The sequence below is a fragment of the Drosophila gunungcola genome (genome assembly GCF_025200985.1).
Source record: "Drosophila gunungcola strain Sukarami chromosome 2R unlocalized genomic scaffold, Dgunungcola_SK_2 000004F, whole genome shotgun sequence".
NCBI classification, from domain to species: Eukaryota; Metazoa; Arthropoda; class Insecta; order Diptera; family Drosophilidae; genus Drosophila; species Drosophila gunungcola.
In genome coordinates, this window is record NW_026453167.1 from 3,291,629 (window position 1) to 3,304,260 (window position 12,632).

Consider the following 12,632-nt stretch of genomic DNA (forward strand, 5'->3'; position numbering starts at 1 on the left):
TTTTTTTATTGTAAGCTACAGCTATTGACCTTCATAAGTCGGGAATTTAGGGTGTTAAGTGTTCCTTACATATATGTCATTAACTTAACAAGATATGAATAGTTATCCATATCAACTTGAATATGTAAAAATGAAAATTCTGCAGTAATTCAAGATCCAGCAAAAAAGAGATTCTAATTGTAGGAATATATAACACTTAAGTGTTCCATATTTTTCCCTTAATATCTAACGCTATCTCCCTTATCTAGTAGCTATTATAGATCAGGATATAGAACATCTTACATATATGACATTAAGTCATTGTATGTAGAAATTCATGGATAATTATCCTTGAAGATCCGGCAATAAAACACATTTTTTTTTGCATTTTCTAAACTCTCTTTAATGGCAGCGATCATAAATAATATGTACATTCATGGGCTGTGGACCTATTCGACACTACAAACTAGAACTGCTCGAGGGTGCGGGGGGCAGGTGGTGCTCCGTACTCCTCCGCGGGGGCGGAGGGTGGTGGTCCGTACTGGGTGGCCGGCCTGGCCTGCTGCTGCTTATACTTGATGAAGTACACCTCCGGCTTGCTGGGCTCCGTGGGCTCGGGAGCGGGCAGGATGAGGGGCTGCTGCTCCTCGGGCTTCTTCACCAGCACATAGACGAGGGTCTTGTGCTCATCCTGCACTGGCGGCGGCAGCACCTGGCGCACCGGGGTGGGTGGATTGGGCGCCTTGATGAAGATGATCTTGTAGTGCTTCTTGGGCACGGCCGTCTGGATGGGCGAGGAGGCCGGATAGAATTCCGGCTCCTCTGGCGGCACATGCACATACACGTTCTTGGTCACCAAGGCCTCCGAGGTGGCTGGTGGTGGTCCGTAGAAGGCGGCTGGTGGTCCGTAGCTTGGCAAGGGTTGTGCCACCTGAGCCGGGGGTCCGTATTCCTTTTGGGGAGCCGGCGGCGGCGGCGGTGGTCCATAGCGGGACTTCGGCGGCTCCGGACGGGCCACACATATGGCCAGACTGGCGGCCAGGAGGAGGAGGACACACTGCGTCTGCATGCTGATCTTGTCGATGGTTCGGCTGCGAATGAAGCTACTGCTGCAGGTCAATCGGGCATTTTATATGCCGCCTTCGCCGGCAGACGATGTGTGTGATTTGTATAACCCCCGCCTTTTGCATAATATTTCCGATGGCTTCCCAATCGCGTTACGCGGAGCTCTTCAATCCCCGCCTGCAATCCGCGATGCATACAAATGAGCCAGCGCACTGTGCCCGATTCGGTTTCGTTTTCGTATTCGTTTTCGATATATGAGTGGACTTGGATTCCGTTTCCGATGGGTACTCGCCTTTAGATTCATTCGGGTGATGATGAAAACGAAACCGAAAACTGCACGGCCAGAAAGATCGACGGGGAGGGGCCCGTCGTTGTCACGTTCTGCCTGTTTTGTTCGGTCTTCCCGGCCTTTTTTTTTTCTTTTCGGCCAATATTTGCCAAAGGCATACGCCGCATTAATGGTCGATTGCGATGTTCACTTGTTATTTATTATATAACTCGATTGACACGATCGCACATTCCGTTGGTGGGCCAGGGACGGTCATTGGATCAGCGATCTGCAATTAAATGTTTATAGGGCGCCTATTCCAGCAAGAGGTTACTAACCCATGGGTCAAGAAGAACCCAGCTCGGAACTTAAACTTAGTTTTTGAGATCAGAAAATGGGCTATGATTATAAGATTAAAAACTAGGAATCCTTAAGGTCATACGGTAGGACTAAGGAAAAAAAATAAATCGGGGACCACTCTTATTAAAAGGGTTTCTAACTTGTGAGTATGTAAGTGTATTGCCTCCCAGGTGTTTTTGATTTATTGAGTAATGGAAAAAATATCTAAAAAAATATATATCGTTAAAAGTTAATTCAAAATAAGATTTCTACTTACGAAACGAAAGTGTTAAATAAAAAGCTGCAAGTAAAATCAATTTTACACCCTTACTATGCATATTTAATTGGGCCTACAAGTTTACGAGTATGTGGGACAAATCTCCTTTGTTGCTTTACTATTTAAACTCATTGCGTTAATTTCATACAAAAATAATATAAAATAGTCCTTGTTAATAACTTTGCGTTCAGTGTCAAAACCTACACAATTTCCAACAATCTAAAAGACCCTCACTCAAACCGAAAGTCTTAACCCACTGAAAGCGAAGAGCCTAAAAACTGCATAGATCATCGGCAAGATGATCTACCTACAGAATTGCTGCTGCTGCGTGGATCTGCGCATCGGTACCATTATAATCGGCATTTTGCACATTTTAGCCGATGTTCTGGGAGGGACTTTTGTGGCATTATTTGGGGAGTCTGGTGAGTGACGAGAGGGTCTTCCGGAAGATTGTCACGATTTATTCCGATAACCCCGTGTAGGCATTCCCGATTTGGGCCATACGCTGTACATTATTTTCATGATGCTGCACATTCTGAGCTGCGTCTTCCTGATCATCGGCTGCTTTCGGGTGAGATCCACCTTCACTTCATAGCTTTAGCTTTAAAATTGATCATTTCATGTAGTTAAGAAGCAACTGGATGCTATTCTACATAATAATGACTATGATCATGGCATTGGCCATGCTAATACTGATTGCATCAGACGTCATACTAGAGATTTGGTTCTGGGTCATGATCACCTATGCCTTTATGTTCTGTGAGTGGTATTGTGGTTTCTTTGCTCTTTGCCCTTTGCTCATACCCAAACCAAACCTTTCAGTTATTTGCCTATACTTCTGGCTGGTGGCCTACTCCTTCTATGCCGCCTTGGGAGGAGCTCTGTTCCTCTGAGATCGCCTGATCCTGATCTTATGCCACCTAGTTGTTGTATCAAATTTTACGGTGCTGGTAGTAATAAAACCTTTGGTTCCCTGACAATGGCCCTGCCTTTTCAATCAGTTTTCAGGTTTCTAGAGATCAAAATTTCAAAATGTGCCAAATCCAAAGATGCTGCTGTTGCATTAAATTGCGCAAGGCCTGCTATTTAATCGCCGTGGTGGACTTCTTAGTCAACGTGGTGGTGCTGAACATGGCCGGTCGTAAGTGCCCGATATTGATCCATTCTGGTAATTAATCCCCATCCCCATCCATTTATCAGAGGAGTTCATCGCACACATTGAGCAGGCTGTGGCCATTTGTCACTGCATTGGCTGCATTTTCCTGATGGGCGGAGCTCTACTCGTAAGTCCAGATGGCACCTCCAGTAGCTGATCCCACGATCCTATCTAGAAACACCACTACAGAGATCAACCGTCCTGCTGATGTTCTTCCTGATCACCAGCCTGACCAACTGCATCATCCTCACCGTGTACTGCATCTACCTGCTGGTTTTCGAAGAGCGATACCGGGAGATAATTGTTCCAGCATCGGCCATATATATCTGTGAGTTTCTCATTGGGAATTGCACCTTGGACACCTATTACTCCTAAAGGCTTGCTTTACAGGCTGTGGTATATACTTCTGGATCGTCGTCTACTCGTTTTACGTTGAAGTTAGAAATCCTAATGAAGTCATGGAAGTTTGATGATCCGTTTAAAAATAGTCTGTATTGAGTTATGCAAGAGTTCGCAACCCCAATAGCATTTGATTTAATTGCTATCCTTTGGTGAAAATCGTACATAATAACATATAAAAGTAATTCTTTAATCATTTATTAAAACAAAAGGGGTGCTGTTCCCTATATCAGCAAATTTGCTTTGTCGTATATAAGTGATATAGAGACAGTTCAGACAAACAGATCAAACAATCATAAATTGCATTTTACATTTATGACTTAACTTTTGTTGTGTGCTGCACAAAGTCTCCAAAACAGAATGGTTCCCTTAGAGTCGATGTTATTGATGGCACTTGCTTACATCTGTAAAACGAATTGACGCCATTTAACTTAATTATCAATGGTGTTAATGTATATACTTGTACTTACCCATGAAATATAGCTTGCCTCTCGACGTTGGCGTTTACATCCTCAATGATTGAGCGAAAGTCCTTCGTAAGGCCATGTTGATCCATCACATTGCACAGAGTTTGAATGAAAAGCGATCCATTTTTGGGGTGACGATAGCTCTTGAAGCCCTCGGTCGTGCTGTAGCACTTAATGTAGGATGAGGGATTCGCTTTGATTATACTAGAATCCGCTTGCCAAGCGCCTTTGCAGCCCTGAATTATTAGGATTTTGGGTTTATTTGCCAGAGTTTCATTCTGGAAGAGTGGAAATAAAATGTCATCATCCAAGTTGTATGCTTTATCGTCGCACGTGTGGATCTTATCTTTCTGGTCTCCATGGCTCAAGATGACGATGACCAAAGCTGACAGGTTGAGGAAACTTTTCAGAGCCACTGTTGGAAATGAATTGATATCAATAGGACAACATTGGTCTTCTACGTCACCCACATTTCCTGATCGTGTCCTTAACCGTGGCCAGTGTGGGATTAGGAAATTCTTCAATCTCACATTCTAGCATTCCAAAGGTTTTGCGCAGAGCTTCGACATCCTTTGAGCTGCCTTGTCGATTCGTTTTTGGATTGTTCGGAAATACCTCGTGATTTAATATGGAGACATATGGCGGCAGTAGTTTCTGCGGAGGATCGAAGGATTCTAATAGAACAGGAGCACTTGAAGTTATCTCCCCTCGAGCATCCTTTTAAAAACAATTACAACAAATAGTTTCTGGAATATTGTTAATAATTTATAATTTACTCACGAACTGGAAAAGCATACTAGCGGGTTGGAATTTTCTGGGCGGTGTATCATCGGTAGTCGCATCCTCACTGACCAGTTCAGCAAACTTTTCGCTGCCCTGAATAGATATAAAAAAAAATAAAAACTATTAGATACCCGTTACTCCGCAAAAACAAAGCAGCGGCAGATAAATTAACTCAATAACTTCTAAAAATAATAGGTACTGATAGGTATGATCGTAAAAATTACTAGAACCTGCATTGAAAACCCAAATGAATTAAGCAAAAAAAATCCCACTTAAAAAAAAACAAACAAAAACACAAATAACAGATTAGTCATGTAGATCCATTCAGTACTTACCCACGTAAAGACCTGAGATATAGCCTGAAATTTTTTGGCGGAATTGACATCCTGTGCTGTCGAAGCAACTTCGTCCCTTACTTCCTGTTGAGACTACAAAGGAAAAATTATTGGAATAAACTTTGTACTTGATTACTTCAGAACCTCTCCACTTCCCAGCGGCAGCTCTTGTCGATTCGAATCCATAATTAAGAGTGATTAACATTGCCGTTTTTGCCGCATGCGATTTCTCAAAGATAAGAGTTTTAAGAGTTGCCAAATCATTTTTGCAAAACCTATATTTTAATAAATCAAGTAAGACTTTCTATTTGTTGTAATTCCTTTGCTTTATAGTTTATGCAAGCAATTAAAAGTTTCCTGTAGGGAAAGGAACTTCAATTAATAATGCATATGCATTCTTTCTGATGATCCTTTGGTTTAAGTGTCTTTAGTTTTTAAGAGTAATATAAATAAATTATACAAGATCATATTCCTAGTTATTTTATGCATTCTTTATGAGTATCGGATCCTTGACTATCGGTTGTCGATATTCATTTAACTCTCTTATGTGGTTGCTTATGGGGTGCTTATCTCAAGATAAGCAACCAAATACATATAAAGCTCGATCAGCAGTTTTGACCAGCCCCTGCCCAGTCCTTATCTGCCGAAAAACATTTATGTCTTTGTATCGCAATTTCAGAATGCTGTTCGCAATCATGGAGATAGAATAATAGCGGTCACCTCTAATGACCACCAGGTCATCCACTAGGTGTTCATTTATAGTTAATAAAGTCTATAATATAACATACTATCAGCTGATCGACGGATGATGTACATAGCAGACGTTGTACATTTCTCAATTAAATGCATTCATAATTTCCTACACAACAAAAAATGAACGACAAAGCTATTCGCGGTATGGGTGCCGAGATTTCTAGTGGAGAAATACTGAATCGCATTACAAATTCGAAGAACGGTTAGGACTTTGACGAAACACGTCATTACTTTAAGCAGTTGAATAATGAAAAATTGCATACAATGAAACGAAACTCGAAGAATCAACAAAGTTATAATGTTATAATGTAGCATTTGGGTTGTCTCAGCGTTTGCCGACAGTTTTAATGTTAGAATTGTACACATAAGTTCAACTCGATGGTAACTTATTCCGTGTAGGTGTTGTGCCAGAAGTAAAATTTCTTCTTTCCTAACGTCGAAGTATACGATGGTATCATTTCCCTCCTGAAAAAAAGAAAGTCATTACTGACAGTAAGGAGATAATTCAAATGTTAGTCTCGATCTACTCACCTATATTTGAGAGGAGCTTCCTCAGTGACCGACTGGTTTACTGCCTGTATAATTTTCAGGAAATCCTTTTTCTTGCCGTATCTATCCATGTGTTGGCACAGAGTTTGAATAAAGGGCGACCCAAAGGAAGTATGTCGGTAGGCTTTGAATCCCTCACTGGTTCCGTAACAGATGATGTAGTCCCTGGGGTTATACCCTATTAGGTTTGAGTCCGCTTCCAAGGTTCCCTTGCAGGCCTGGACAATCAGTATTTTGGGTTTACCTCTAAGAGTATCGTTTCTGAAAAGGGGAAACAGAACATCCTTGTTCAAGTAGTAAGCCGTATCGTCGCATGCCTCGATCAACCCATTGCAATCGCCATGGCTCAGAATGGCGATGACCAACGCAGATCGGAGTTCCAGATTCTCCGTTTCCACTGGAACATATCAATTAAAACCAAAATACAAAAAATACCCTTCGGAATACCTACATTTTTGAAAGGTGTCTTGCACCACAGCTAATGTGGGGTTTTGAACCTCGTGCACATCGCAGTTCAAGCTTTCGAAAGTACTTCGCAGAGCTTTGACATCTATCAAACTTCCGGATCGGTCTTTATCTGAATTTATGAACATTTCATGATTCAATATGTATACCAATGGGGAATGGAGTTTCAGCTGGGAATTGCCAAGTGAAGTCCCTGGAACTGTAGCAATAGCATATGTCCTTGGAACTGTAGCAATAGTAGATGTCCTTGAAATTGGAGCACTGGGTATTTCATTGGGAAAATTATTTTTATTATTATTATTTATATCTTACTTTGCGTGCTGCACATAATCTCCAAAACAGAATGGTTTCCTTAGAGTTGATGTTATCGACGGTACTTGCATCCGACTTTGAATTAATAACGAAATACATTTAACACAATATCTTAACATAAAATATTCAATTTTAATTTCCTACTTACCCTACCGACTCAGCATGGCTCTCGACCATCGCGTTTACGTCGTCAATAATTGACCGGAAGTCCTTTGTGAGGCCATGTAGATCCATCTCTTTGCACAGGACTTGTATAAAGAAAGACCCTTTCCCCACATTACGATAGCTGAAGTAACCTCCGGTGGAGCTAAAGCACTTAATATAAGGTGAGGGAATCTTGCTCGTATAGTGTCCAGTGCTGAGGCTGCTGGCCTGTATTATTACAATTTTGGGTTTGCCTGACAGGGAATTATTTTCTACGAGTGGTTCTAGAACATCACCATCCAAGTCGTACATCTTCTCATCGCACGTATGGATCCTGTCATCGCCGTAGCTTAAGATTACTAATACCAAACCCGACAAGCGATCGAAACTTTTCAGAGTCACTGTAAGAAATATTATTGAAATCAGAAGCTCCATTTTTCGCACTTTCATTACCCACATTTCCTGACTGTGTCCTTAACCATAGCCAATGTGGGATTGCAAACTATTTCAATCGAACATTCAAGGCTACTGAAGGTTTTGTGCAGATTTTCAACATCCTTTGAGCTGCCTCTTCGATTTATTTGTGGTTTATTCGGAAATACCTCGTGATTGAATATACAGACATGTGGCGGCAGAAGGTTCTGCCGAAAATCAGTGTTTGATTCCCGTGGCAGGCTACCTTGGGCATCCTTTCGTTATATTAGCAATTATAGTTTAATTAAAATACAATAAACACATAAATAAACAAATAAAGAGACGCACTCTGATTACGTATGTACAATATAGATATTGTATGTTGATATATTTGAAATATCTTTCTACCAACTTTCTCAATTGAAAAGTAATTGTATTAAATCAAATTATTCAATGCTTAGTGTATGTATAGTGAATTCTCCACTATATATAAATATAGATTATTCATTTGTAGGGATTGATAGACTCACACATTGAAAGACCTCAGATATGGGCTGATATTTTTCAGCAGAATTGGAATTCTGCACAGGCGTATTCATTTTGCCTCCTAATTCCTGTTGAGAGTTACAAATATTTGATATTCCAATGAGCTCTTTAATTGGGCACACCTTCAATTTTCAGTTCTTGCCGATTCAAATACATAGCTAAGACTAATTTTGGTGAACAATGTGCAGCTATTCTTATCGACACCTGAGTTATCTGAAAGCTTTTTATGAGTTATTTGCTCAAATATTTGAAATGCAAGGGGACATATGTGTATATTTCGTGGGGGAAATTCTGGACTCTAAGTATGAAAACCCTAAGATTAAGTGGCTTATAGTTCATAATAATAATATTAAACATTTGATTTATTTTTTTATTGATTAACTTTTGTATATTTTGCTTTTTTGAACAGCTTTCGTTAATCTAAGCACTTTATATAGTATTCTATAGTGAAAGCAGTTTGGACTAATAATATAATAAATATTTGATTCATTTGATTGCGTTTTGTATGATTAACATCACTGTTTTCAGTTTAATGACCGACAAGACCTTATCTCAAAGATTACTAAGCATTGCTTTTCCCTGATATATCCCAATGAAATCAGAAAATGAAGTCAGTACACACAAGTTATTGATTAAATTGGAAAACTTTTATTTTAACTGTTGATCGAGATTTCTTATGAGTTCAGTTACTGATTGGTAACAAACAAATTCAATTGTTAAATCTTTTTAGATAAGAAATTATCGGTCTTTTAGCTTTTTCCGCTTGTTAGTCATTTCTTCATCCGGTCGCGGAACATGAAGTGCTAATGCTAATAACACTATCATTGACCGAAATTGATTAAGCAAACTGCAGATAAGGAATAAAAATAAGCAATAAAGTACCTAATAAATTATTAACAACCGAGTTTTCCGATTATTTAAATTATATGTTTGTGACCAAAATCAAGAGCAGTGCCGATATGGACATTATAGCCTACTTCATATATAAATATGATTTTATTTGAACTCTTAAAAAATATGAAGGAAATATAAAAAATTATTATTACTGTTTAGTTTTTTTTTCAAAACCTTATGGTGGGATTTTTTTATCATTATTTCTTTATTAATGAAATTGTGTTTTTTTCATTCGAAAGCTAATGTACTGCAGTCCAGTTTTAACTTAGGGATAAGGTAGAAATATCTTCAGATAAATGTCTATCAATGGAGACTTTTTTTGCATAGGTGTTTTGCCAAAAATAAAATTTTTTTTCTCCCAACGATGAAGTAAACGATGGTATCATTTGCTTTCTGAAAAAAAACAAAGCCATAACATATAGTAAAGCGATAAATACTATTACAAAAGCCAAGATATACGAACTTCAATTTTTTGGGAGCTTCCTTAGTGACCGTCTCGTTCACTCCCTGTATGATTGTCTGGAAATCCTTGCCCTTTCCGAATATATTCATGTGTTGGCATAGGGTTTGAATGAAGAGCGACCCAAGGGAAGTGTGTCGGTAGGCTTGGAATCCCTCGGTGGTTCCGTAACAGATGATGTAGTCCCCGGGATTGCACCTCATTGGGTTTGAATCCGCCTGCACAGATCCCTTGCAGGCCTGCACAATCAGTATTTTGGGCTTGCCTCTAAGAGTATCGTTTCTGAAAAGGGGAAACAGAACGTCCTTGTTCAAGTAGTAGGCCGTATCGTCGCACGCCTCGATCAACTCATTGCAATCGCCATGGCTCAGAATGGCGATGACCAACGCAGATCGGAGTTCCAGATTCTCCGTTTCCACTGGAACATATCAATTAAAACCAAAATACAAAAAATACCCTTCGGAATACCTACATTTTTGAAAGGTGTTTTGCACCACAGCTAATGTGGGATTTTGAACCTCGTGCACCTCGCAGTTCAAGCTTTCGAAAGTACTTCGCAGAGCTTCGACATCTATCGAACTTCCGGATCGGTTTTTACTTGTATTTATGAATATTTCATGATTTAATATGTATACCAATGGGGGTTGGAGTTTCCGCTGAGGAATTGTAATCGTAGACCCTGGCTCTATACTAACTGGAGGTATCCTTGGTATTGCACTCGTAGTTGGCGTGCTTGAAAAATGGGCAACAGGAGATGTCCTTGCACTTGTATCACTATTAAAAAACATAGAATTTATTAAACTTTTTTTGTTTGATTGTTATTTTAATCGCTTACGTTGCGAGCCGCACGAAGTCTCCAAAACAGAATGGTAGTTTAAGAATCGACGTTATCGATGGAACTTGCTTCCATCTTTAATACGAAAAGATTACATTTAATAATCAATAAAAGAAGAGTAAAATATTTAATTTTTGATCGCTACATCACTTACCCAAGTAATTTAGCATGCCACTCGACGTTCGCATTTGCATAAGCAATAATCGATCGGATGTCCTTTGAAAGGCCGTCCTGGTCCAACCTGTTGCACAGGGTTCGAATAAAAATCGATTCATCTGTCAGGATACGATTGCTATTGATGCGTTCGGACGAGCTGTAGCACTTGGTACAGAAGGGGAGATTCCTTTTAATTCCCTTAGAATCCGCCTCCCAAACGCCTTTGCAAGCCTGGATGATCAGGATTTTGGGTTTTATTGCTAGGGTGTCATTTTGGTCGAGCGGAAATAAAATATCTTCGTACAGAAGGTACCCTTTATTGTCGCACGTAACTATCTTCTCGCTTTGGTCGTCTTGGGTCAGGATGACAATGACCAAAGCAGACAGGTGGTCGAAACTTTTAAGAGCCACTGTAAGAAATGAATTGATGTCAAGAAGCCAAAGTTGTTTTCCTTGGGTACATACATTTCCTGATCGTTTCCTTTAGCGTCGCCAGTGTGGGATTGAAAACTTCCTCAATCTCACATTCTAACCTTCCAAAGGATTTGCGCAGAGTTTCGACATCCTTTGAGCTGCTTTGTGGACTCAGCTCTGAAGTATGCGGAAATTTCTCGTGATTCAATATGCAGACATATGGTGGCAAAAGTTTCTTCCAAGAATTGACAACATAACCCAACGGCATTATAGCCCCTCGAGCATCCTTGTTAAACATTTACTTGTTATATTTTTTTTTAAATTTATATAATTTACACTGTACTTACGATCTGAAGAGACATATCTCCAAAAATTGAAGTGTCCTAAATAAATATAAATCATATAACAGGAAAATTCTAAATAAAAGTTGTTTTAAAACTTGCAAACTTGTAGAATTAATAATTTTCCACTTAAGTACACTTACACTTTTTGTTTTTAAATTGTTGGAATTAATATAATTATTATTTTTAAGCCCAAGAAATTTTTAAGGGCATGCACACGATGTTAAACTTTTCCAAATATCACACAGAGTAACACAATTCTTTTAATGGATTACAATTTATTTTCATGTTTCGGTATCCCAGCAGAATACACAAGCTGTACAGGCGTATTTAGGATGTCCATCAATTTCAATTGAAACTACAAAAATTCAATTGTGCCATAACCTCAGTACTACTTTACTACTTAGGCAACTGAACTTGTAGGTCCGAATCTCTAGCAAATACTAATTGCAGTGACAATTTTGCACTGTTCATTTTAAACAGCGTTATCTGCAAGCTTTATATGTTCTTGCCCCATCCTGGTAGACAGCAGTAAAACGCAAATAAGCGTGAAAATTTACTACGTTTGTCACGAATAAAACGAGTAATACCCCAATCGAAACAGGTCACTTATAGAAAATAGTGTGCATACGAAAATATATTGGTTCAGGCGTAAAATCGCTGTGTTAAAGTAAAATTTAAAAAAAAATTTTGCTTTTAGGAACAAGTGCTGCAAAATGTTTTAATTTTTTAACCTCTTTGCACTCTTGCAATCAATCAATTTTCAAATTGAAAATAAATTAAAAGTTATTTAAACTAAAAAGTTTGGAAGGATTGGGTTAATTTTAAAATTTAAATCATTTTTGATTAACTTTTTTTTAATATTATTGATTTTATTTAGCAGGACCGAATGTTGGATTGTACAGATAATGTTACTACTTGGCAACTGAATTCATATCACTTGGTATCCAATTCTTATTCATTCAGCGATACCTTTCGATTGGTGTATTACTCGTCACGATCGCACCATTACAGCAGATTTTCAATTCTGCGGGTATATAATAGAAGTCTCCTATGCACACGCTCTTGGTGCGCATCGTCACTACTTGTACTGTCGTCCATAGTGATAGTTAAGTTACTGATAGGTAAGTCTAAGCTGCGTTTTGATAAGCGATTTCCTTGGAATTGTGTCGCGTCCCACCAACAATCTTTTTTAAATGGAGTTGGGTCTTCCACAGCTTTGACAATTTATAACTTTTTATTTGATGATATCGCCCAATAACTTCTGAATTCTTTAAAAAC

General features: G+C 39.0%; 5 protein-coding genes across 16 annotated transcripts; 2 read left to right on the forward strand and 3 right to left on the reverse strand.

Moving 5' to 3' along the window:
- Positions 1-354: 354 nt before the first annotated feature.
- LOC128254453 (uncharacterized) lies at positions 355-1,085 on the reverse strand. The gene has a single exon (XM_052983577.1). The coding sequence runs from the start codon at positions 1,046-1,048 to the stop codon at positions 446-448; it is 603 nt and encodes a 200-aa protein (XP_052839537.1). The 5' UTR covers positions 1,049-1,085; the 3' UTR covers positions 355-445.
- Positions 1,086-1,446: 361 nt separating this feature from the next.
- On the reverse strand, positions 1,447-8,397 carry LOC128254441 (caspase-3). 8 transcript variants are annotated; one of them, XM_052983564.1, is made up of 7 exons: positions 8,236-8,368; positions 5,213-5,425; positions 5,069-5,161; positions 4,731-4,826; positions 4,421-4,667; positions 3,954-4,365; positions 3,666-3,887 (listed from the first exon to the last, which is right to left on the reverse strand). In XM_052983564.1, the coding sequence occupies exons 2-7, from the start codon at positions 5,252-5,254 to the stop codon at positions 3,797-3,799; spliced, it is 981 nt and encodes a 326-aa protein (XP_052839524.1). In that variant the 5' UTR covers positions 5,255-5,425; positions 8,236-8,368; the 3' UTR covers positions 3,666-3,796. The 8 variants fall into 8 exon arrangements, with proteins under 8 accessions (XP_052839527.1, XP_052839524.1, XP_052839525.1 ...); XM_052983561.1 differs by lacking the exons at positions 3,666-3,887; positions 3,954-4,365; positions 4,421-4,667; ... (1 more) ...; positions 5,069-5,161; positions 5,213-5,425 and adding exons at positions 5,434-6,286; positions 6,353-6,767; positions 6,822-7,081; ... (1 more) ...; positions 7,296-7,692; positions 7,749-7,980 and having other exon boundaries at positions 8,236-8,397; XM_052983560.1 differs by lacking the exons at positions 3,666-3,887; positions 3,954-4,365; positions 4,421-4,667; ... (1 more) ...; positions 5,069-5,161; positions 5,213-5,425 and adding exons at positions 5,434-6,283; positions 6,353-6,767; positions 6,822-7,096; ... (1 more) ...; positions 7,296-7,692; positions 7,749-7,980 and having other exon boundaries at positions 8,236-8,397.
- LOC128254454 (uncharacterized) lies at positions 1,939-2,908 on the forward strand. The gene is made up of 4 exons (XM_052983579.1): positions 1,939-2,350; positions 2,411-2,499; positions 2,555-2,687; positions 2,751-2,908. Exons 1-4 carry the CDS (start codon positions 2,227-2,229, stop codon positions 2,819-2,821), a joined length of 417 nt encoding a protein of 138 aa, XP_052839539.1. The 5' UTR covers positions 1,939-2,226; the 3' UTR covers positions 2,822-2,908.
- LOC128254455 (uncharacterized) lies at positions 2,934-3,720 on the forward strand. Its single transcript, XM_052983580.1, has 4 exons — positions 2,934-3,069; positions 3,129-3,211; positions 3,274-3,412; positions 3,475-3,720. Exons 1-4 carry the CDS (start codon positions 2,961-2,963, stop codon positions 3,552-3,554), a joined length of 411 nt encoding a protein of 136 aa, XP_052839540.1. The 5' UTR covers positions 2,934-2,960; the 3' UTR covers positions 3,555-3,720.
- A 579-nt stretch (positions 8,398-8,976) lies between the features above and the next one.
- On the reverse strand, positions 8,977-12,558 carry LOC128254440 (uncharacterized). 5 transcript variants are annotated; one of them, XM_052983556.1, is made up of 9 exons: positions 12,358-12,558; positions 11,495-11,709; positions 11,358-11,393; positions 11,062-11,296; positions 10,595-11,006; positions 10,441-10,515; positions 10,078-10,379; positions 9,609-10,023; positions 8,978-9,538 (listed from the first exon to the last, which is right to left on the reverse strand). In XM_052983556.1, exons 3-9 carry the CDS (start codon positions 11,370-11,372, stop codon positions 9,406-9,408), a joined length of 1,587 nt encoding a protein of 528 aa, XP_052839516.1. In that variant the 5' UTR covers positions 11,373-11,393; positions 11,495-11,709; positions 12,358-12,558; the 3' UTR covers positions 8,978-9,405. The 5 variants fall into 5 exon arrangements, with proteins under 5 accessions (XP_052839517.1, XP_052839516.1, XP_052839515.1 ...); XM_052983555.1 differs by having other exon boundaries at positions 11,495-11,667; positions 12,324-12,558; XM_052983554.1 differs by having other exon boundaries at positions 12,324-12,558.
- Positions 12,559-12,632: the final 74 nt, after the last annotated feature.